General features: G+C 43.0%; 3 protein-coding genes across 4 annotated transcripts in view; 1 reads left to right on the forward strand and 2 right to left on the reverse strand.

Annotated features, from left to right (window-relative positions):
* LOC115203585 (histone-lysine N-methyltransferase KMT5B) overlaps positions 1-12,502 on the reverse strand; it is a 34,880-nt gene extending 22,378 nt beyond the window's left edge. The window contains exon 1 of one of the 2 annotated variants that reach the window (XM_029768376.1): positions 12,422-12,502. The gene's annotated coding sequence lies outside the window, so the exon portion shown is untranslated. Of the gene's footprint in view, positions 1-12,053; positions 12,397-12,421 lie in introns of those variants that run through there. The other variant, XM_029768374.1, reaches the window with a different exon arrangement.
* Positions 12,503-13,478: 976 nt separating this feature from the next.
* Positions 13,479-17,398, reverse strand: LOC115203587 (heat shock factor-binding protein 1). The gene is made up of 4 exons (XM_029768380.1): positions 17,259-17,398; positions 16,640-16,706; positions 16,074-16,198; positions 13,479-13,885 (listed from the first exon to the last, which is right to left on the reverse strand). Exons 1-3 carry the CDS (start codon positions 17,304-17,306, stop codon positions 16,077-16,079), a joined length of 237 nt encoding a protein of 78 aa, XP_029624240.1. The 5' UTR covers positions 17,307-17,398; the 3' UTR covers positions 13,479-13,885; positions 16,074-16,076.
* Positions 17,399-18,080: 682 nt separating this feature from the next.
* On the forward strand, positions 18,081-24,551 carry LOC115203586 (PQ-loop repeat-containing protein 1). Its single transcript, XM_029768379.1, has 5 exons — positions 18,081-18,198; positions 18,440-18,707; positions 18,861-18,994; positions 19,331-19,547; positions 24,304-24,551. The coding sequence occupies exons 2-5, from the start codon at positions 18,490-18,492 to the stop codon at positions 24,476-24,478; spliced, it is 744 nt and encodes a 247-aa protein (XP_029624239.1). The 5' UTR covers positions 18,081-18,198; positions 18,440-18,489; the 3' UTR covers positions 24,479-24,551.
* The last annotated feature ends 1,178 nt before the right edge of the window (positions 24,552-25,729 follow it).

The raw sequence follows: 25,729 nt of genomic DNA on the forward strand, positions 1-25,729 counted from the left end.
ATGCGTTAGTCCCCTCCTGTACTCCCTGTTCACCCACGACTGCGTAGCCAGACACAACTCCAAAACACCATCATTAAGTTATCTGACGACACGACGGTGTTAGGCCTGATCACCAACAACAATAAGACCGCCTATAGGGGAGGTAGTCAGTGACCTAGCAGTGTGAATGCCAGGACAACAACCTTTCCTTCAGCGTGTCAGCAAGACAAAAGGAGCTGATGGTGGACTACAGGAAACGGAGGGCCGAACACGCCCCCCAGTCTACATCGACAGGGCTGTAGTGGAGCGGGTTGAAGGTTCCTCTGTGTCCACGTCACTAATCAATTATCATGGTCCACACACACACACACACACACACACACACACACACACACACAGTCGTTGAGAAGGCATGACAACGCCTCTTCCCTCTCAGGAGGCTGCAAAAAGATTTGTCACGGGTCCTCAGATCCTCCAAAAAGTTCTACAGCTGCACCATTGAGAGTATCTTGACAGACTGCGTCACCGCTTGATATGGCAACTGCTTGGCATCCGACCGCAAGATGCTACAAAGGGTAGTGCGTACGGCCCAGTACATCACTAGGGTCGAACTCCCTGCCATCCAGGACCTCTATATCAGTTGGTGTCAAAGGAAGGCCCTAAAAATTGTCAGACTCCTGCCACCCAAGTCATAGACTGTTCTCTCTGCTACCGCACGGCAAGCGGTAACGATGCACCAAGTCTGGAATAGGGTGGTATCCATTTTTCTCAATACCTTCATACCATCTTTGGGTTTACGGTATTGCCAAATGTTTATATAAACAAGAAGATTGCAGATAGGGTGGGAATCAAGGCGTTAACTCTGCATGCTGGCAAACGAACAAAGAGCATTACGTTTCTTCAAATAGAAACACACAACGTCCGAGTGCAATAAGAGAGTAAATATTTATTCATGAAAACAACTAAGTGAGAGAAACTTTAGGCCTCCTGGAATGGAAATGACTAGCAGTTGCTGCATGCTTCCAAAACAGGACAAACAGTGTAGCCTACGACACAAGATACAAAATATAACAAAATTATTAAATAAGAAATAACACAAAGTACTACAATAAGACTTGTTCAGCAGCATGAATATTGCACATATTGAGCAACAACAACATATAGACTTAGGCCTTCGAAATTACCAGCAGCTTAGACGCCAGGTAAAATAGGACAGTCAAAATAGCTAATTGTTAGCATGTTCACCGGTCTTAAAAACAAACCCAAATAATCCAAATAGTAATAAACAATAAGAACAGTTTAGCATTGAATTGCACACAGAGGAATTACACATGTTGAGGTATATAAGCTACTATATAGGCTTGGCCTAGGCTATCAAATTCCTGAAAAAAACTGCACAGGACCTCTTAACTAAATTCACTACTGCTGGTTGCAGCTAAAAAACATCCACGTTCTTTGCCAAAAAGACCAGCACATCCACCTTTCAGGAATCAATCTCTGAAGAGTGACGACATTCCCTGCCATGCCAAAAGACTCGCTCTGAAGCTGAACATGTGGTACATATACACAAGTACTTGTGGGCAACCTTTGCGAGTAAAAAGGAAAACTACGTTAATTTCTCTGCCACCAGAGCAGTGGGTCCTCCTCTCCTTCAATAGATGGTTCATGCAGGTAAGCTGTCAGTTGGGCCGCTGCCCTTTCTTCAATGGCGGGAGGCAGCTAGTGCGGCAGCTGAGTCCTTCTTCCCAATTAGACTGCCCACTCCCTTCCACTCTTATTCTGACAGGCGCTCGTCCGAGGGTGATTACCTCATGCTCAACCTTTTGTTTTCAGTCTCGTCCCGTGTGCTATCATGGTCCCAACGGCAGCGAGGGTCGATGAAGGTGATGTTTTTTTGTTTCCCCCACCAAGCCTTCAGATCAGTGCAATGCCTCCATCTTTGTCCACTAAGATTTCTTCCTTTAACAGTGTGAGCCAATTGGGATGGAATGAGGAGATGGTGACATACTGCGCCGCTGAGATGTCAGTGAATTCACTCACTGGCTTCAGCGCTTGGTTGATGGACTCCAAAAAACAGCGATGTCTTGCCATGACGAAGGGTAGCGCGTCTGTCTTTCTCCGTTACCCGTCGAATTGCCTCCGTTACCCGTCGAATTGCCTCCGTTACCCGTCGAATTGCCTCCGTTACCCGTCGAATTGCTGGAGACTGCTCTAGTATTCTTTATAATTTTCTGTTTTGACCCCAAACAAGTCGCACTGTCCTGTGTGGATAGAAATGTGACATTACATTAGAACAAAGTTTTTTTTTTTAAATCACCACAGCTTGTAACAGCGTAGCAAAACAGTAATAGCCTATTAACAATTATAACCTAACTCAAATGAATTTTTTCGCTAAAATTGGAATTGATTTGTGCATGGCCAAGGCTACACATTACACATGATAATATATTGTTTTAAAATGTAGTTACTGTGACTAGACTCAATGCTCTTTGAGGCCAAGCTCGGCCTATGCTTCCAGGTCTCGTTTTGTTTAGGCCAGCTGTGTGAGAAGGAGACAGTAATAGTGAGGCAGACTACCAAGGTTCCCTCTGTTCTCTGTTACTCATTCTACACAGAGTTTGTTACTGTGAAGATTTAAATTGTGGCCAAAACAATTTAACCATTTCCAGCCCAGTCTTCTGATTGTAGCTGTAATGTTTGTTGTTATTGCGGACAGATTCTCTTCAAAAATGTCCGTTATTTTAGTGCCTCCACGGAGTGCGTGGACTAGTTGGTCGGCTGTGTGGTGTTCTGGGAAAAAAGCTTTTCTTCAAGCATTTTGAATGCCGTTTCCTGTCTTCAGTAAGGTGTAGTGTTAAGAGAAACGTACGGTGTCGTGTTAACACTGGACCAAAATGTCTGTGGTCGAGGAAAAATGATCCGTACCCGACACTAAAACCTGGACCTCTCGTCGGACTCTGTTGTAAAGGTCCAGAATTTCTGTTTTTGATAAGTATTTTCTCAGTTTGTACTGGGGGGGGGGTCTAATGTGTGGATCATGTCCTCGAACGCCTTCTTTTCCACCTTGCGGAAGAAAACTAGAGGTCGACCGATTATGATTTTTCAACGTCAATACCGATTATTGGAGGACCAAAATAAGCCGATACCGATTAAATCGGCCAATTTTTTCCCCTTATTATTATTATTTTTTATTTCTTTATTTGTAATAATGACAATTGCAACAATACTGACTGAACACTTATTTTAACTTAATATAATACATCAATAAAATCAATTTAGCCTCCAATAAATAATGAAACATGTTCAATTTGGTTTAAATAATGCAAAAACAAAGTGCTGGAGAAGAAAGTAAAAGTGCAATATGTGCCATGTAAGAAAGCTAACGTTTAAGTTCCTTGCTCAGAACATGAGAACATATGAAAGCTGGTGGTTCCTTTTAAGATGAGTCTTCAATATTCCCAGGTAAGAAGTTTTAGGTTGTAGTTATTGGAATTATAGGACTATTTCTCTCTATACGATTTGTATTTCATATACCTTTGACTATTGGATGTTCTTATAGGCACTTTAGTATTGCCAGTGTAACAGTATAGCTTCCGTCCCCCTCTTCGCTCCTACCTAGGCTCGAACCAGGAATACATCGACAACAGCCACCCTCGAAGCAGCGTTACCCATGTAGAGCAAGGGAAACAACCACTCCAAGTCTCAGAGTGAGTGATGTTTGAAACGTTATTAGCGCGCACCCGCTAACTAGCTAGCCGTTTCACATCGGTTACACCAGCCTAATCTTGGGAGTTGATAGGCTTGAAGTCATAAACAGCGCAATGCTTGAAGCACAGCGAAGAGCTGCTGGCAAAACGCACGAAAGTGCTGTTTGAATGAATGCTTATGAGCCTGCTGCTGCCTACCACCGCTCAGTCAGACTGCTCTATCAAATCATAGACTTAATTATAATAAACACACAGAAATACGAGCCTTAGGTCATTAATATGGTCGAATCCGGAAACTATCATCTCGAAAACAAAACGTTTTCCTTTCAGTGAAATACGGAACCGTTCCGTATTATATTAATGGGTGGCATCCCTAAGTCTAAATATTCCTGTTACATTGCACAACCTTCAATGTTATGTCATAATTACGTAAAATTCTGGCAAATTAGTTCGCAACGAGCCAGGTGGCCCAAACTGTTGCATATACCCTGACTCTGCGTGCAATGAACGCAAGAGAAGTGACACAATTTCACCTGGATAATATTGCCTGCTAACCTGGATTTCTTTTAGCTAAATATGCAGGTTTAAAAATATATACTTCTGTGTATTGATTTTAAGAAAGGCATTGATGTTTATGGTTAGGTACAGTCGTGCAACGATTGTGCTTTTTTCGCAAATGCGCTTTTGTTAAATCATCCCCCGTTTGGCGAAGTCGGCTGTCTTTGTTAGGAAGAAATAGATTTCAGTTTGCAACGAGCCAGGCGGCCCAAACTGCTGCATATACCCTGACTCTGTTGCAAGAGAAGTGACACATTTTCCCTAGTTAAAAGAAATTCATGTTAGCAGGCAATATTAACTAAATATGCAGGTTTAAAAATATATACTTGTGTATTGATTTTAAGAAAGGCATTGATGTTTATGGTTGGAGCAATGTGTACCTAAGCGATTATATGCAACGCAGGACAGGCTAGATAAACTAGTAATATCATCAACCATGTGTAGTTAACTAGTGATTATGATTGATTGATTGATTGTTTTTTATAAGATAAGTTTAATGCTAGCTAGCAACTTACCTTGGCTTCTTACTGCATTCGCGTAACAGGCAGGCTCCTCGTGGAGTGCAATGTAAAGCAGGTGGTTAGAGCGTTGGACTAGTTAACCGTAAGGTTGCAAGATTGAATCCCCAAGCTGACAAGGTAAAAATCTGTCGTTCTGCCCCTGAACAAGGCAGTTAACCCACCGTTCCTAGGCCGTCATTGAAAATAAGAATTTGTTCTTAACTGACTTGCCTAGTTAAATAAAGGTTAAAAAAATAAATGTTTAAAAATCGGTGTCCAAAAATACAGATTTCCGATTGTTATGAAAACTTGAAATCGGCCCTAATTAAATCGGCCATTCCGATTAATCAGTCGACCTCTAAAGGAAACCATTTATTTTGCTGTGTATATGGAAACAGCTTCCGTGCACTTTGTCCACCTTGTGGTGGTTTTTCTATTTAACACTGAACAAAAATAGAAAAACACAACATGTAAAGTGTTTGTTCCATGTTTCATGAGCTGAAATAAAAGATCCCAGAAATGTTCCACATGTACAAAAAAAAGCTTATTTTGCTCAAATTTTGTACACTAATTTGTTTACATCCCTGTTAGTGATCATTTCTTCTTTGCCAAGAAAATCCATTAACCTGACAATTGTGGCATATCATGAAGCTGAAATAGTTAACCAACTAGCGACCTGGACTTTTTGCATTGACCACACCCCTTTGCTCTACCTTATTTGATTAATCACAAATGCTGCTGTTATTGTTTATTATTCATCCTGTTGCCTTGTTACTTTACCCCTACCTACAGTGCATTCAGAAAGTATTCAGACCCCTTCACTTAAAAAAAAAATGTATTACATTTTACAGGTAGCGATGCACCGATATAACATTTTTGGCCGATAACGATATCCAATATTTTCATTGACAAAAAAAAACCTGATAACCGATATTTCAAATTTTAGAGGCCTTTTAAGCATTTTAGTACAGTTAAATAGTTGAAACACACACACACCAAAAAGTTATTTTGTTGGCATTTGCGTATGTCACCATTACCAGTAAAACATAATCAAAACCTATTTCTTTCACTTACTTGCTGTGCTGTTTTGTTGTTCAATTGTTCAGTCGTTTCATTCTCAACCAGGATTTCATCATACATGTCAAGTAGTGAAGTTTCAGCTGTCTGTCTATGGCCTCTTCTGTCGTGGGTCCTCTTCGGTGCGCACTGTCACTGTGTCCGTTTCCATCTTGTCCAGCTGTGTCTAACATTTCACGTAAACCCTGTTTCTTGTCTGCATCGAAGTAGCGGTCCTTGTACCTAGCATCGAGCATGGTGGCAACACAGTAAAGAGGCTCAGAGAGAATGCCACCGAATTGCTTGTACACAGCCTCTAGTAAAGTACTTTTCCAAGTTTTAACCCCACAGTCTGTGTCGGCAGTTTTGTTGAGCAGGCGTTTCAATGCCATGACAGAGGGTATCGCGTCTGCTGCAGACGCAGTTGATGAGCTTATTTCTCCAGTCAGTTGTTCAAATGGAGCTAGGAGTGTGTTCATGTTTCCTAGTTTCAAACATGTTCTAAAATGCCATTGAAATGGCAGCAGCGTTATGAGAACCAGCACATTCTTGAGCATGCAATGCGGCTTTCCTCAGTACGAGATCCTCGTCGACCCACTGTGCTGTTAGACTCAGCATGCTCATGGGGCTGACATCGTTGGTCCAAATGTCAGTCGTGAAGCGAATAGCAGTGACGCCCATAGCAAGTAGCTCATGGATGTGCGTTTCGACAATACTGTGTAACCCCGGTAGGGCAACATCTGAAAAATAGCGCCTACTTGGTAGTGTGTACTGGGGCTCGAGGTGCTCGGCCAGTCGGCAAAAGCCAACATCATCCACGACAGAGAACGGTTGACTGTCAAGGGCAATGAATTCCATTATCTTGGCGTTAATGGATTTCGCCTTTGAGTTGTCTCGCTGAAATGTTCTTATTCTTTCAAATGACTGCTGGACTTGAACATGTTTAGTTGTTTGAAGTGTGCACTTAGTTTTCTGATTTTGTTCTAAGTAGTAGCTGAACGTCTGGGTGGTGATGCACTTTCGAATGAGTCATTAGGTTTGTGATATTGAAAGATTTCACTTTCTCCCCTCAGGAAATATCAGCAGCACAAATGTTGCATATGGTCTTTTTGTTATCTTTCTTTGAAACTTCAAAGTAGATCCACACAGCAGACATTGTGGGCTAGGTTAGGAATACTGTGTTGCACGTGTAGCGTGGTATTTTTTGTGGCGTCATTACGTCATCTACCTACGTTATATAGGTATGCAGGTCAGCTTTGACATCGGTTTTGCACATCAGCGTTATAGACATCGGGCCGATGCTGGCATTTTTAGCTAATATCGTCCGATTCCGATATGCTCACCGATATATCGTGCATCCCTAATTACAGCTTTATTCAAAAATAAATTACATTTTTTCCCCCTCATCAATCTACACACAATACCCCATAATGTAAAAGCAAAAACAGGTTTTTAGAAATGTTAGTAAATGTATAAAAAAATGTAAACTGAAATATTACATTTACATAGGTATTCAGACCCTTTACTCAGTACTTTGATGAAGAACCTTCTCTGCAGATCCTCTCAAGCTCTGTCAGGTTGGATGGGGAGTGTTGCTGCACAGCTATTTTCAGGTCTTACGAGCTTACCAGACGAGCTAAACTACTTCTATGTTCGCTTCGAGGCAAATAACACTGAAACATTAATGAGAGCACCAGCTGTTCCGGAAGACTGTGATCATGCTCTCCGCAGTCGATGTGAGTAAGACCTTTAAACAGGTCAACATTCACAAGGCCGCAGGGCCAGACGGATTACCAGGACGTGTACGGCGAACATGCGCTGACCAACTGGCAAGTGTCTTCACTGATCTTTTCAACCTCTCCCTGTCCGAGTCTGTAATACCAACATGTTTTAAGCAGACCACCATAGTCCCTGTGCCTAAGAACACTAAAGTAACCTGCCTAAATGACTACCAACGTCTGTAGCCATGAAGTGCTTTGAAAGGCTGGTCATAGCTCACATCAAGACCATTATCACAGAATCCCTAGACCCACTCCAATTTGCATACTGCCCTAACAGATCCACAGATGATGTCATCTCTATTGCACTCCACACTGCCCTCTCCCACCAGGACAAAAGGTAACCCTGTGTGAGAATGCTATTCATTGACTACAGCTCAGCGTTCAACACCATAGTGCCCTCAATGCTCATCAATAAGCTAAGAACCCTGGGACTAAAAACCTCCTTCTGCAACTGGATCCTGGACTTCCTGATGGACTGCCCCCAGGTGGTAAGGGTAGGTAACATATCCGCCACGCTGATCCTCAACACGCGGGCCCCTCAGGGGTGCATGCTCAGTCCCCTCCTGTACACCTTGTTCAGTCATGATTGCACGGCCAGGCACGACTCCAACACCATCATTAAGTTTGCCGATGACACAACAGTGGTTGGCCTGATCACCGACAACGACGAGACAGCTTATAGGGAGGAGGTCAGAGACCTGACCGTGTGGTGCCAGGACAACAACCTCTCCCTCAACATAACCAAGACAAAGGAGATGATTGTGGACTACAGGAAAAAGAGGACCGAGCACGCCCCCATTCTCATCGACGGTGCTGTAGTGGAGCAGGTTGAGAGCTTCAAGTTCCTTGGTGTCCACATCAACAAGCTAACATGGGCCAAGCACTCCAAGACAGTCGTGAAGAGGGTACGACAAAACCTATTCCCCCTCAGGAGACTGAAAAGATTTGGCATGGGTCCTCAGATCCTCAAAAGGTTCTACAGCTGCACCATCGAAAGCATCCTGCCTGGTTGCATGACTGCCTGGTATGGCAACTGCTCGGCCTCCGACCGCAAGTCACTACAAAGAGTAGTGCACACGGCCCAGTACATCACTGGGGCCAAGCTTCCTGCCATCCATGACCTCTATACCAGGCAGTGTCAGAGGAAGGCCCTAAAAATTGTCAAAGACTCCAACCACCCTAGTCTGTTCTCTCTGCTACCGCACGGCAAGTGGTACCGGGGCGTCAAGTCTAGGTCCAAGAGGCTTCTACACAGCTTCTAACCCCAAGCCATAAGACTCCTGAACATCTAATTTTTATTTTACCTTTATTTAACTAGGTAAGTCAGTTAAGGACAAATTCTTATTTTCAATGACGGCCTAGGAACAGTGGGTTAACTGCCTTGTTCAGGGGCAGAACGACATGTTTTACTTTGTCAGCTCGGGGATTCGATCTTGCAACCTTTCGGTTACTAGTCCAACACTCTAACCACTAGGCTACCTGCCCGAGCAATGGACATTAGACTGGTGGAAATCTGTCCATTGGTCTGATGATTCCAAATTAGATTTTTGGTTCCAACCGCCATGTCTTTGTGAGACGCAGAGTAGGTGAATGGATGATATCCACATGTGTGGTTCCCACCGTGAAGCATGGAGGTGGTGGTGTGATGGTATGGGGGTGCTTTGCTGTGACGCTATCGGTGATTTATTTAGAATTCAAGGTACACTTCTACAGCATGGCTACCACAGCATTCTGAAGAAACATGCCATCCCATTTGGTTTGCGCTTAGTGGGACTATCATTTGTTTTTCAACAGGACAATGACCCAACACACCGCCAGGCTGCGTAAGGGCTATTTTACCAAGAAGAAGAGTGATGGTGTGCTGCATCAGATGACCAGGCCTCCACAATCACCCGACATCAATCCAATTGAGATGGTTTGGAATGAGTTGGACCACAGAGTGAAGGAAAAGCAGCCAACAAGTGCTCAGTATATGTGGGAACTCCATCAAGACTTTCGGAAAAGCAATCCGGGTTAAGCTTGTTGGCACAATTCCATGAATGTGCAAAGTTGTCATCAAGGCAACTGGTGGCTACATTGAATAATCTAAAATATATTTTGATTTGTTTAACACTTTTTTGGTTACTACATGATTCCATTTGTTATTTTATAGTTGATGTCTTCACTATTATTCTACAATGTAGAAAATTGTAAAAAAATAAATAAAAACCCTTGAATAAGTGTGTGTCCAAACGTCCTGCACGGTGTTGGGCTGTAAGCACAACCCCCACCTGTCGGGCCCTCATACCACCCTCATGGAGTCTGTTTCTGACCATTTGAGCAGACACATGCACATTTGTGGCCTGCTGGAGGTCATTTTGCAGGGCTCTGGCAGTGCTCCTCCTTGCACAAAGGCGGAGGTAGCGGTCCTGCTGCTGGGTTGTTGCCCTCCTACGGCCTCCTCCACGTCTCCTGATGTACTGGCCTGTCTCCTGGTAGCGCCTCCATGCTCTGGACACTACGCTGACAGACACAGCAAACCTTCTTGCCACAGCTCGCATTGATGTGCCATCCTGGATGAGCTGCACTACCTGAGCCACTTGTGTGGGTTGTAGACTCCGTCTCATGCTACCACTAGAGTGAAAGCACCGCCAGCATTCAAAAGTGACCAAAACATCAGCCAGGAAGCATAGGAACTGAGAAGTGGTCTGTGGTTACCACCTGCAGAACCACTCCTTTATTGGGGGTGTCTTGCTAATTGCCTATAATTTCCACCTGTTGTCTATTCCATTTGCACAACCGCATGTTAAATGTATTGTCAATCACTGTTGCTTCCTAAGTGGACAGTTTGATTTCACAGAAGTGTGATTGACTTGGAGTTACATTGTATTGTTTAAGTGTTCCCTTTATTTTTTTGAGCAGTGTATATAATATTTCCTACTTGCTAAAAAAAAGTTATGCCCTGATATCTTTCTATAATTATTCTATTTTTCTCTCTGCATTGTTGGGAATGGCCGTAAGTAAGCATTTCACTGTTAGTCTACACCTGTTGTTTACAAAGCATGTGACAAATAAAAAGTTATACTATTTTCTATTATTCTAACTCTCAACAGTAAATTGAGACCCAGACTGAGTTCCCCCCCAAAAAATATATAATAATCTAAAATATAAATGGTGTAGAAGTATCAGATTCTGATTTAGATTATATCTGCAGCGCCACTTAGTGGTCAAATGAGGGAAGCCGCTTTGGCCGACAAATTTGGTACGTTTGTATGAGACGTGCGTGATGATGTCTTATTTGGTAGCCAGATAACACATTACAATTAAATATTGATCGGAAGTTCAACTAATGGGTAATCGAAGCCATGCATTTATTTTATGGAACAATGGATTGGTAATACTTCTTTAGCTAGCTACACCCTTGAACACTAGCAACTGAAATACGCCCTGGCGTAACGTTAGTGTTGCTAGCTAACAACAACACAAGAGGTTGTACTGATAGGGCCTTGTCAAAAAACCAGCTGGCAAATTAGTGCAACACCTCATTCTGGGGGTACGCTGCATTTGATATATCAATGTCAGAAAGTTTACCACATCATGCGCGAGTTAACGTTAGCTCGTTGACTGTTTTGAGAAAAGCGTTCAACGAGGAACCCGGAAGGACACCACTGATACATGTTTGTCAACTTTCCATTTCAAACAGGGGCCTGATAATAGCCAACTCGCCGTTAATATAGCCTATTTGCCTGTCAGAGGGTGTACATTACGCAATATTTAGCTAACGTTAGCGGTGTATCTAGGTGGCCCGGCATTAGCTTAACAAATTATGATGGCTTGAAAACTTGAAAGCGACTGACCATTTACAGAAAGTTGACATACACATCTCAATCACCGGCACTGCTAATATTCGTTTCAATGCATTGGCGTTAACAGGGTTTAGTCATGTTAGTTAGCTAACATTAATCAATAACAGTAAGTAAAACACCCATGTTAACTAGCTAAAGCAAATCATCTTTATAACTAGTTAATTATCTACCAGTTTGATAGGTACCGAAACAATCTAGCTAGTGATTTTCAACACCAAGTCAAGCGTAAATACACCTCTAATATACAAACAATGTACGATAAACACGTAGCTAACGTTAGCTAGCTGTTTTGAAAAGCAAAATAGACAAACACTCGCCCAGGCCCAATAATCGAGGTTTGCTAGCTAGCTAGTATCGCTAACGCTAGTTCATGCAAACTGACTACCTTGTCCATATCTCGTTGTTTTCTTTATTACTAGGTAACTTATTATCATGGCTGAGTTTGCATGTTTACTAGCGCGCTAGCTAGCTACATTATCCGACTAACGTTACAGTAACTAGCTAGCTACAAAACTGCACAGTTGTTAGCTAGGTAACTTGCGTTCTCAAAACATTTTTCACCCATAGAAAAGTGGCAGGACGTCTTGCAACGACCATCACGACTGAACAAATAACGTAAATACTCACTAAATATTTATTCCAGGATGAGCAGGAACATTAGATAATCCTTCAAAAAAATCCAGAATTGGCACGACACTGTAATCGAAAATTTCGTCGGAAACAAAACATTTCAGAAATTAACATTAAAATTCAAGATGGCGGCTAGCACAGGAGCGAGGAGAAAGGCGTAGTACTGCCATCCAGAAGAAATAGACCCAAGGAATACTCCAGCCATTCGGCATCAATCATGTCCAATAGTTTAGGATTAAACAGATATGAAGTCGTTTTGAAAATGAAATTAAGTTAACTGATGATTTCGAGAAATAAAACACCATTAATTCCTTACTTTGTAAAAATTATCGGATGTACACAAAAGTAGTGCTGCATAAACAAACCTGTAAAGCGCTTCCTAAGTCAACGACAGCTGATAGGATCTACGCTCTTCTGCAGTCACACTCCGATAGAAAGCAAGAGAAGAGCAGCAAATGTCGTGCTATAAGTCTATCTGCATAAAGATGGCATGTGAGCACAAAGGACTATTCTATACGGCAATACAACACTGACTCTCACAATACTATTTTTTTCCCAAGTACAATTTGAACAGTTGTTCAGAGACCGGTTTACCGGTCGACCTATCTATGGCACAAGTTGATGTGCGGTAGCTACGTTTCTAAGGTACGTGTAGTTAAATCCATACACGCCAGCAAACGATATATCTAGAAATCTGGGCACAGAGGAGTAATACAGAAATCTGCAATATAAACGACATTATTTGTCTAATCTCAGCTGTAAAGACACCTCTGCTGATGTCATGTTCAAAGCATGATATTCTTAATCATACAAAAAAATTAAGAATCTAACACTACCAGCTGCAAGACGTTCTCTCTCTCTCTCTCTCTCTCTCTCACACACACACACACACAGCCGGGCCGATTTGGCTACGAATGGGTGAATTGCCGTATCTGAAGGACTAGCAAGACATTCTGCACCAAGTTTTAAAACGAAGCAAGATATTTCAGGGTTGTTGTCCTTTCTTATTTGACAGTGTAGATCAGTGCCCAAACCTATGTAATTCCATGGTAGTTCGTGTAATGACACATTTGTAACATATACCAGTTTGCAATGTGTCATACACTGACTTTCCGATTGAAAACGTTAGAATAAATTGCAGTAGCATACAAGTTGTGCATTTCTATTTCACGCTTCCCTCTGTTACATTTTTAAAACCCTACTCCTTGAGTATGGTGGATGTGGGTGTTCACTGCTTTTTAACCGTTTCCAAACCAGGGCATTATATCCTTCTCGAGGGGGCATTTATTCAGAGATATTGACAGCTTCTTTGAAAATAGGAAAATATACAGTGCCTTGGAAAACAAATATTCACATTTTGTGCACAACTCATGTCCTCGAGGCACTGCCGTTTTCAACCTGTATGAGAGAAGAGGACCAAAGTGTATGCAAGCCCTGGTTTATTGTGAAAAAGACTAAAAGTAAAGAAATCTTAACACACAACATTTTAGAACATTTGAATAGCAGTAAATGTTTTGTGTTGAAATAGTGTTAAAATGTTCAATTGGCTAGTTGACATAATCAGTTACTGGCCCAGTGAGTCACCTGAGTGAGCCATTAAGTGAGCCACCTGAGTGAGCCATCTCAAGTTAAGGAAAATATCAATTCAAAAACAAAACAAATGTCAAGAGTGAACATTATTACAAGAGTTAATATGACTGTAAATATAAAACATGTTACATACACAGTAAATCAAAATACTAACAATTCAAAAAAAAACTTAAATATACAATACTCCTGAAAAACTGTCTGTTTCCCATTTAGGCTCCACCATCCTGTTACTTGGAAACCTGAAAGTGGAAAGAGAAGAGGAAACGTTAAATAAACCAAATATCTCTCAAATCACAAAAAAAGTAGTTAGTTGAGCCTGACCGATACAGTGCCATCAGAAAATATTCAACATTCGGTTGTGTTACAGCCTGAAGAAGAAGAATCTTGTTCAACTGTTGCCATGCACCTGCAAACAGTTTGCTCAGAGGTGCGAGTGCCTTTTGAATTTTGAGTTGTGTTACTGCCTGAATTTAAAATGGATTACATTTACCCACCCACCCACCCACCCACCCATCAACACACAATACCCCATAGTGACAAAGTGAAAACATGTTTAGAAGTTTTTGCTCATTTATTTAACATGAAATACAGAAATCTAATTTACATATGTATTAACATCTGAGTCAATACTTTGTGGAAGCACGTTTGTAGGCAAATACAGCTTTGAGTCGTCTTGGGTATGTCTGTATCAGCTTTGCACATCTGGATTTGGTGATTTTCTCAATTTTCCTTGCAGATTTTCTCACAATGTTAAGTTAGATGGGGAGTGGCGGTAAACAGCAATCTTCAAGTTTTTCCACAGATTTTAAATGGGATTCAAGTCTGGGCCACTCAAAGACTTTCACATTCTTGTTCTGAAGCTATTCCAGCGTTGCTTTGGCTGTATGCTTGGGGTCATTGTCCTGTTGAAACGTAAATCTTCACCCCCAGTCTAAGGTTGTTTGCACTCTGAAGCAGGTTCTTATCACAGATTGTCCTGTATTTGGCTCCATTCATTGTTCCCTCTATTGTTACCAGTCTCCAAGTCCCTGCTGCTGAAAAGCATCCCCCATAGCATGACACTGCCACCACCATGCTTTACAGTAGGGAATGTGTTAGACAGGTGATGAGCTGTGTCTGTTTTATTCCAGTCACTGATTTACATTCAGGCCAAATAGTTTTATTTTTTTGTCTCATCAGACCTCAGGATCTTTTGCCTTATGCTCTGTCTTTTTCATGCCTTTTTGCAAACTCCAGGTGTGCCGTCATGTGCCTTTTTCGCAGGAGTGGCTTCTGTCTGGCCACTCTCCCATAAAGCCCAGATTGGTGAAGTGCTGTAGAGACTGTTGTCCTTCTGACAAGTTCTCCCATCTCAGCCAAGGAACTCTAGATCTGTCAGAGTGGTCATTGGGTTCTTGCCCAGTTGCTCAGTTCGGTCAGACAGCCAGCTCTAGGCAGTCTGGGTAGTTCCAGATTTTTTCCATTTCCTATGATGGAGACCACTGGGCTCTTGGAAACTTTTTCAACACTCTAAAAATGTTTTATACCCTTCCCCCAGATAGAATTGTGATTAAGCATACAGTATATCTCAGAGCTCTACGGACAGTTCCTTGGACTTCATGGTATAGTTTCTGTTCTGACATGCACTGTCAACTGTGGGACTTTATTTACACATACAGAGATGTGTTTCTTTCTAAATCATGTCCATGGCCACATGTAGACTTCAAATCAAGTTGTAGTGACATCCCAAGGATGATCAAAGGAAATTGGATGCAATTTGGAGTGTCATAGCAAAGAGTTGTGAGTACTTATATTGAAAATGAAATACAGAAATATCTCATTTACATATTTTCAATATTTCTAAAAAAACATGTTTCACTTTGTTATTATAGGGTATTGTGTGCAGATAGATGGGTTAGGGAAAAAAATACATGAAATTCATATATAATTCAGGCTGTAACACAAAATGTGGAATAAGTCAAGGGGTATCAGTACTATCACCAATCTTGTCCTTTTTAACCGCTATATCGGTATGGGCCGATATTCACTGATAACCGATATTGAATAAACAGAATGAAACAAGGGAATCTCATGCTGATCTGAACACCTGCAGCCATTTTCATGACATTATTATTGTCACAAAGTATGAAATCAACATTTGAAGCATAGTTATTGGACAATTGCTCTTTTGGATGGAAATGTATGAGAATTCAGATTCCCACTCTAAAAACAATATATCAGCATCGGTAAGTTTTGCTACCCCAAAAATCGTAATCGGACCCCAAAAAAACATATGGATCAGGCTCTAGTAGTTACAATCTGAAAACATACACAGTGTTGTTGACAAATATTGGAGAGTTTAATTGAAACAACCCTTTGAACACACACAGAGATCTATAGGAGATGACAAAAACAAGCAGAACGCTCTGTGGACTCCATGTTGATTACCTTTTAAGAAGAACCCTGTTCCTCCTTGACCTTGTTCTCCGCCTCCATCTCCTCCACCCCAGCCTGGGTCATCAGGTCACCAATGTTCTTCTCCAGGTCATCGATGCGGCCACTCATCTCATCGAGTACTCTTGTCAAGGAAGTGGGAACAATATTCAGGTACCATGCCTACTATACAAAATATCTCAAACTCCTACCCATAGAACTAAGAACTACCAATCCCTTTGACCCAATCTGTCTGCTTGTTACAGCGGTCCATCAGTAATACAATGCCGATATTAATGTTCTGTATTTTGAAATGTTAGCAAAAGTTGTACATTTCACTGTTAGTCTACAACTGTTGTTTACGAAGCATGTGACAAATACAAGTGTGATTGATTGATTTATACAATTGCTTCAAACCGGCTGACAAAACCACCAGGAGTGTGTGCATTACATGTATCTGAATGATCAAGTCATTGATATCATTAGACTACGCTATGAGCAATCCAATGAAATTGTAACATAAAACTGTGTCATTCTGAAAGTCTGTCTTTGATAGCATTGAAATTGTGAAGGCAGGATATTTCTTCCAATGATCTGGTCTGACATGGTCTGGAATTTATCCTGCATCTGCTGCAGCAATGTCTGGACCTGTAGAAAATTAGGAGAAGGAGGACAGAACATGTTGTAATAACTGTTTGTTGCAATGTGTGGGTGGACACGTTTATATCCTGTAGTATAGCAGAATCTTAGTGCATGCATGCATACTATTGAACCTTGTGGGCGTTAAGCTGCCTCCGATGCCTACACAACAGGGTGTTGCCTCCACCGCTGATACCATGGAAACCATTGGGATTTGCAGTTTTGTCGCCAAAAAACAAAAGTCAAGCTTTACAAGCCGGAACACAATTACAGTTAGCCATCTATCACCCATCTATCAGTTACATTTCAATAATAATAGCTGTAGCTAGCTAGCTAAACAGGACTAAAACAAAGGTAATGTAGCTAAACAGAATTTGACTGCAACTATTTCATTGGAAAAAAGTTAATGTTGCTACAAAAACGATTGGAGAAAAAAAACAGTTATAGCAGAATTTTAGCCAGTTAGCCAGCCTGCTAGCTAACGCTAGCTAGTTCTCAGGTTTTCAAATGGGATAAGATATGGCAAGGATTTGGGACCGTTAGCTAGGTAATAAGACTCACCACCCCAGTCAGGTCCTGTACAGATTTCGGATCCTGGATCTCTGACATTGCACTAAATTCGTGGCGCTGCTGAACGATAGACCACTGGTTAGTCTGAGACGTCTTCCTTCTCTGCACACGAAGCGAAACAACCGTGAATGACTGAGGGAATTATTTTACACTGGCCTGAATTGAACCGGGCAATGGCCGTTTTCCTCATCGGGCAAAAACGGAGAGGGAGAAGCGCCCTTCTCAAATGGAACAGTAATCTGCACCGCTTGGTCATGTTGTCAACAAGGCAGCATGGTGCATCGTCCAGAAACATACAACATATATTTTACAATAAAATACATTTTCTAACTAGTTTTAATTGGGATGGCAGATAAAGGGTTTTTATCAAAAGCAATCACGTGGAAAAATACATACTCTAACTAATTACTACACGTGCTTGATTACCAAACTTTTGTTTTGAGCCAATTTCGCCGTCTTACGGTCAGAGCATGGCACCTGGCTCATGCCCGTGAGGCAGCCCGGTTCCAAATGCAATTAACTTTGAGCCGGTGCAAAACACGCTAACACGGGCGCCAGAGCGAGATTAATCGAATCCGTCACTGACTAGCTACAGACCCCCAACGAGTAAACAGTGAAGCGTGAGCATTCTAAATCTCGCGAGTTTACCAAAACGGGAAACGTGCAAACAGTATTTGATTGGAAGCGTTTATAAAATAATGCAACAACATTAGTGAGTATTTGGAAGAAATAGAGCAGAACCTGGAACATGATGCATGGCGAACAAGCATTTAGTAGTATATATATTTGAAAGGAAATTGCATCCTCCTCGTTTTGTTTGATGAAACGCACATTTATTTAATCGCCATTCATTTTCTGCCAGTTGAATTCACTCAACTCTTGACTTTTTCTTATCCTGGCTTTGATTAACAAAAGCCTCCCTATCAAATAGGTAGGTTGGCAACAGTCCGTTTTTATTTCTCACCTCGTGTTGATTTGTAATTCATGCCAGAATAAGAGCTCAGCAGAAGTTTCAACTTTGAAATAGATTAGTTTGTCTGACTGATTTGCAATTAAAAAGTAAATAAACAAAACTACAACAAAATCTTACACATTCTGTTTAGGGCCTACCTATATGCACAATTGAACTAACGGAACTAAAGTCTGTTATTATGTTCGGTGCATTGGATCAGAGCCTACTGGTGGAAAGCTGTGCTGTGGTGTCCCATGAGTTGTGAGAGACATGGCCAACAGACTGGGTTTGGGTGATGAGGAGGAGGGAGATGTGGGGACCCTGTGGCACTCTTTGGAGTGGCTGACATTCTGTGTGATGGTGGTTGGAGGGGCTCTGCCCTATGCCTCACAGTACCAGCAGATCCTTCAGACCAAGAACACAGACGGCTTCTCTACACACGTCTGCCTGGTTCTGCTGGTCGCTAACATCCTCCGCATCCTCTTCTGGCGAGTGGATTTGGGTGTTGGGGGGGGGGGGGGGGGGGTGGTAAGGTTTATCTGGAGTTAATGCAGTGTCAGCTTTTCTGCTAATGTGTGTGTGTGTGTGTGTGTGTGTGTACGTCTGTCTGTCTGTGTGTGTGTGTGTTTTCACACCTGCAGGTTTGGGAAGCAGTTTGAGGTGACTCTGCTCCTGCAGAGTGTGGTGATGGTTCTCACCATGCTGGTGATGCTCAACCTCTGCTGCTCCGTACAGAACACCAACCGTATCACCACCAAACAGCAACACATCACAGGTAACAGCAAACATATAGCACCCATAGAATAACTATCTAACAGCCATCTAACTTCGGCTCCAGGCTTTGGTTACGCTGAAAGCTTGTGGCAAAGGCTAAAAACAACAATTTAAAAACCATAAGACGGCCATCTTTCACCCATCTATCCACCATTTTAATAACCATCCAGCCCCCTCTGCAGCTGTTCTATTGTTTTACCACTGGAGGGAGATATTGGGGAGGAAAGAGGAAACAATAACCTTCCATTATTTACCTGCTGTCTGTGTCTCTCTCTGTCTGTCTCTCTGTCTGTGTCTCGCTCTCTCTCTCCATCCACCCCATCTCTCTCTCTATCAGATCTGGAACCCCGGTTCTTTTGGAGCTGGGACGGCTTTGAGGACTACCTCATCTTCCTGTTGGCCTTCACGCTGCCCTGTGCCTTCACCACCCTTCTCCTCCTGGACTCCTCTCTGTTTGTGGAGTCTCTGGGCTTCCTGGCCGTGCTGACGGAGGCCATGCTGGGGCTACCACAGCTGCTCCAGAACCAACGTAAACACTCCACCACCGGCATGAGGTGAGGCTGAGGAAGCAAACACATTTTCTTCAGGAAATTGACCCACTCTACTCAGATGAAGGTGACCAGCCCTCACTCACCTGCTTCTCTCAGCATCCCCTACCAGCCCCCTCTCACCTGCTTCTCTCAGCATCCCCTACCATCCCTCACTCACCTGCTTCTCTCAGCATCCCCTACCATCCCTCACTCACCTGCTTCTCTCAGCATCCCCTACCAGCCCCCTCTCACCTGCTTCTCTCAGCATCCCCTACCATCCCTCACTCACCTGCTTCTGACAGAATCCCCTACCAGCCTCCGCTCACCTGCTTCTCTCAGCATCCCCTACCATCCCTCACTCACCTGCTTCTGACAGAATCCCCTACCAGCCTCCGCTCACCTGCTTCTCTCCATCCGCTCTTCATACCCATCTATTCCTCCCTCGGTTTTATAATATAATTTAGCCGTGATGGCGAACAGGGATGCAGACCCTGATGAGTGTTTTGTTGTTACATTTGAACATGTTATACATTGGAGCAGAGCGAGCCAAGTTGATACATTGTATAATTTAATTGCCTGGTATAACCAAGAGCACGGGCCAGTCTGAGTAGGCTTTGCAATTGCAAGTTCGCTAACCTGTCACACAGTCTCTTGCATGCCAGAGGAAAAATGGAGCACAGCTTCGCAACAGGCATGCCTCCAGCGTTACAGCAGAGAAAACGCCTTGTCTCAAAAAACATGACCAATATTACCAGAGCTACCTTTTTTCTGCACAATTTTGTGCGCATTTGATATCATTTCACAAAACCATGTTGTGGGCGGTTTTAAACTAATCCTGGTTTGATAACGAACCAAGTCATGTTCAGTAATGTTACCTAGCTAGCTAACAACCTGGTAACTTCACACTAGGTTTAGTCACATCTGATTGGTGTTTAACTGAAGAGAAGAACAGGTTCATGTTTTCCCCTTACTGCCACATATCATTATGCCTGTTTAATAGGAAAATATAAGCACCCACCAAATTAGTTGTATTCCTTCCTGCCATTCCTCCAGACCAATCACAGCTAGGCCTTTGGATATGAGCCAATCAGCCATTCCATGCAGCATTCTATTATACAGTGAACAGGGTCAAGTTAAATTCAATGTGTTTTATTGACTAGAAGTAGGAAATTAAATTCAATGTGTTGTATTGACTAGAAAGGGGAAGTTAAATTCAATGTGTTGTATTGACTAGAAGTGCCTTCCCTGTAGCTCAGTTGGTAGAGCATGGTGTTTGCAACACCAGGGTTGTGGGTTCGATTCCCACGGGGGGCCAGCACAGAATTAAAAAATAAAAATAAAATAATGTTTAGAAATGAAATGTATGCATTCACTACTGTAAGTCGCTCTGGATAAGAGCGTCTGCTAAATGACTAAAATGTAAATGTAAGTGGGAAGTTAAATTCAATGTGTTGTATTGACTAGAAGTGGGAAGTGAAATTCAATGTGTTTTATTGACTAGAAGGGACAAGGTTAATTCAATGTGTTGTATTGAGTAGAAGGGTGAATATCAGTGACCAGTTTTTGTGTAACGCATAGGCAGAACATTTTAGAAAATGAGAACAAGCGTTTCTAAATTTAATTTCAAAATAAATAATATTTGCTAGCAACAACTGATTTTAAATAAATTTGCCCGTTGAACAAGTTTAGAGGGTGAAATATGATACAAGTTGGCCCACTCTATCAATGATCCACTTTTCAACTCATTACTTGTATTCCCAATATTTTTTTTGTTTTTTTTAGCACTGTAATTTAAATTTTAAAACTGCAAAATTATCTTTGCGCCATGGAAACATTTGTACTATTACAGGAAATTAGCTTTAAAACTGCAAATGTTTTCTCTGTCCCATGGCAAAATGTGTAGAATTGTAGGAAATTACCATGAAAACTACAAAATTCTCTCCAATTTGAAGAGGGGGGGGCCTTTAAAATGTCCTTTCCCAGGCCCGAGACTTGGTTAGTCCAACCATGAGCTGCAGCAGTAAAACTCCTTGTATGCTTGTAGTTGCTGAATGTTTTTTCTCATCGTGAGGTGAAGCTAATGAGTGTTTACTCTGATGAGAGCTGTCCTCTGAAACACATTCCAGCCGTACCCTGAGACACACTAACCTACTAAATGAACTAAGTTTGTCTCAAATGGCACCGTATTCCAAATCAAATCAAATTTTATTTGTCACATACACATGGTTAGCAGATGTTATTGCGAGTGTAGCGAAATGCTTGTGCTTCTAGTTCCGACCATGCAGTAATATCTAACATGTAATCTAACCTAACAATTTCACAACAACTACCTTCTACACACAAGTGTAAAGGAATGAATAAGAATATGTACATAAAAATATATGAATGAGCAATGGCTGAACGGCATAGGCAAGATGCAGTAGATGGTATAGAGTACAGTATATACATATGAGATGAGTAATGTAGGGTATATAAACATTATATAAAGTGGCATTGTTTAAAGTGGCTAGTGATACATTTATTACATACATTTTTCATTATTAAAGTGGCTAGAGATGAGTCAGTATGTTGGCAGCAGCCACTCAATGTTAGGGATGGCTGTTTAATAGTCTGATGGCCTTGAGATAGAAGCTGTTTTTCAGTTTCTCGGTCCCCGCTTTGATGCACCTGTACTGACCTCGCCTTCTGGATGATAGCGGGGTGAACAGGCAGTGGCTTGGGTGGTTGTTGTCCTTGAGGATCTTTTTGGCCTTCCTGTGACATCGGGCGGTGTAGGTGTCCTGGAGGGCAGGTAGTTTGCCCCCGGCGATGCGTTGTGCAGACCTCACTACCCTCTGAAGAGCCTTACGGTTGTGGGCGGAGCAGTTGCCGTACCAGGCGGTGATACAGCCCGACAGGATGCTCTCGATTGTGCATCTGTAAAAGTTTGTGAGTGTTTCTGGTGACAAGCTGAATTTCTTCAGCCTCCTGAGGTTGAAGAGGCGCTGCTGCGCCTTCTTCACCACGCTGTCTGTGTGGGTGGAACATTTCAGTTTGTCCGTGATGTGTACGCCGAGGAACTTCAAACTTTCCACCTTCTCCACTACTGTCCCGTCGATGTGGATAGGGGGGTGCTCCCTGTGCTGTTTCCTGAAGTCCACGATCATCTCCTTTGTTTTGTTGACATTGAGTGTGAGGTTATTTTCCTGACACCACACTCCGAGGGCCCTCACCTCCTCCCTGTAGGCCGTCTCGTTGTTGTTGGTAATCAAGCCTACCACTGTAGTGTTGTCTGCAAACTTGATGATTGAGTTGGAGGCGTGCATGGCCACGCAGTCATGGGTGAACAGGGAGTGCAGGAGAGGGCTGAGAACGCACCCTTGTGGGGCCCCACTGTTGAGGATCAAGATGTTGTTACCTACCCTCACCACCTGCGGGCGGCCCGTCAAGAAGTCCAGGACCCTGTTGCACAGGGCGGGGTCGAGACCCAGGGTCTCGAGCTTAATGACGAGTTTGGAGGGTACTATGGTGTTAAATGCTGAGCTGTAGTCAATGAACAATGGATGTTGACTTAATAGTGCTTCTTCATTATCATAACCAACAGGTTTTGGCAGACAGCCAAAACCTATAATGCAATGCACCTACACAGTGCACTATCTGGGGAATAAGTTGGCATTTGGGATGTATCCTAATAATACTCAGATGACACCCGGCTGTCTGCCAAAACCTGTTGGTTATGATAATGAAGAAGCACCATTAAGTCAATATCCATTGTAGAGTTGCGGTCACGATGATGTGAGAATGTCAGCCATGCCATGCTTCTCTGTTTAAATTGGATTAGATAAATAATCATTAAGATGAGCTACATGAACAAATGCCAAGCTAATACCCGTTTGTGGCTTGGTAGAGGGAGAACGGTGCGACTCCAGACCACAATTAATCTGCAGGAATCCCTCCATATACTTTGTTTGGTACATTTTTATGCTATGACTCCAGGAGGCAGGTGCGCTCCAGTACAGTAGGTGGCGGTAACCGTATGCTAGCTAGACCTAAAGACACATCAGGCGGGAGCCGGCACCGTGTGCTAGTGTAACAGTGTAGGTTCCGTCCCTCTCTTCGCCCCGACCTGGGCTCGAACCAGGGACCCTTGCACACATCAGCAACTGACAACCACCGAAGCATCGTTACCCATCGCGCCACAAAAGCCGCGGCCCTTGCAACGCAAGGGGAACAACTACTTAAGGTCGCAGGGCGAGTGACGTCACCGATTGCACTGCTATTAGCGCGCACCACCGCTAACTAACTTGCCATTTCACATCGGTTACACTAGCTAGTCCTAAAGTGGACTCTGTTACACCTTCTGGGTGTCATAGGGCTTTAGGGCCATGTTGGGCTGCCTCAGACACCAGTCAGCCTGGCCTACAGACCTTCTGGGTGTCATAGGGCTATAGGGCCATGTTGGGCTGCCTCAGACACCAGTCAGCCTGGCCTACAGACCTTCTGGGTGTCATAGGGCTTTAGGGCCATGTTGGACTGCCTTAGACACCAGTCAGCCTGGCCTACAGACCTTCTGGGTGTCACAGGGCTATAGGGCCATGTTGGGCTGCCTCAGACACCAGTCAGACCTATTTGACACTGATGATCAATAATTACCTCTTCAGTAAAATGACGGTGCTCAAACCGAACTAAAGATAGACCTGGAGAGAAACAGGTGCAGCACCATGTTTCCTCTTCTCGGTGACTGTCATTCAAAGTGATGGTCAATGATCCTGTTTCTTATTGACATGTTTTCTGTCTTCAGTGTGAACATGGTCCTACTGTGGATAGCCGGGGACAGCTTCAAGACGGCCTACTTTGCCCTGAAGCAGAGCCCGCTCCAGTTCCTGCTGTGTGGGCTGACTCAGGTACTGGTGGATCTGGCTATCCTCTATCAAGTGTGTCTCTACAGCCAAGACCCCTGGGACAAACTGGCTTAACTAACTCTAACCCTAGCTAACCCTAGCTAACTCTAACCCTAGCTAACTCTAACCCTAGCTAACCCTAGCTAACCCTAGCTAACCCTAGCTAATTCTAACCCTAGCTAACCCTAGCTAACACTAACCCTAGTTAACTCTAACCCTAGCTAACTCTAACCCTAGCTAACTCTAACCCTAGCTAACTCTAACCCTAGCTAACTCTAACCCTAATCCTAACTCTAACCCTAATCCTAACCCTCTATCAAGTGTGTCTCTACAGCCAAGACCCCTGGGACAAACTGGCTTAACTAACCCAAACCTAACTAACCCTAGCTAACCTTAACCCGCAGCTAACTCTGACCTTAGCTAACTCTAACCCTAACTAACCCTAGCGAACCCGAACAAACTCTAACCCTAGCTAACTCTAACCCTAGCTAACTGTAGCCCTAGCTAACTCTAGCCCTAACTAACTCTAGCCCTAGCTAACTCTAGCCCTAGCTAACTCTAGCCCTAGCTAACTCTAGCCCTAGCTAACCCTAGCTAACTCTAACCCTAGCTAACTCTAGCCCTAGCTAACTCTAGCCCTAGCTAACTCTAGCCCTAACTAACTCTAGCCCTAACTAACTCTAGCCCTAACTAACTCTAGCCCTAGCTAACTCTAGCCCTAGCTAACTCTAGCCCTAGCTAACTCTAGCCCTAGCTAACTCTAGCCCTAGCTAACCCTAGCTAACTCTAACCCTAGCTAACTCTAGCCCTAGCTAACTCTAGCCCTAGCTAACTCTAGCCCTAACTAACTCTAGCCCTAACTAACTCTAGCCCTAACTAACTCTAGCCCTAACTAACTCTAGCCCTAACTAACTCTAGCCCTAACTAACTCTAACCCTAACTAACCCTAACCCTAACCTAACTAACCCTAACTAACCCTAGCTTGGAGAGGAGAAGGTGCTCAACTAAGGTGAGATGAGGTTCAACCTGGCCACATCTATATCATGTTTATTATGGTACACTGGGAACCAAAACAAGTTCAGATAGTACCTCCCTGTTTCTATCAGTTTGGGAGCATTTTGTTGCATTTCCTGTCTACTGACAACAGCTACAGGGTCAACAACACATGTCAACACAGGAAGAGCCACCAGTAGGAGTCAGACATAAGTCATACTACAATACCAAGCGCAGATATACTGAGTGTACAAAACATTAGGAACACCTGCTCTTTCCATGACATAGACTGACCAGGTGAAGCTATGATCCCTTATTGATGTCACCTTATTA

This window comes from Salmo trutta, chromosome 12 (genome assembly GCF_901001165.1).
Source record: "Salmo trutta chromosome 12, fSalTru1.1, whole genome shotgun sequence".
Classification (NCBI taxonomy): domain Eukaryota; kingdom Metazoa; phylum Chordata; class Actinopteri; order Salmoniformes; family Salmonidae; genus Salmo; species Salmo trutta.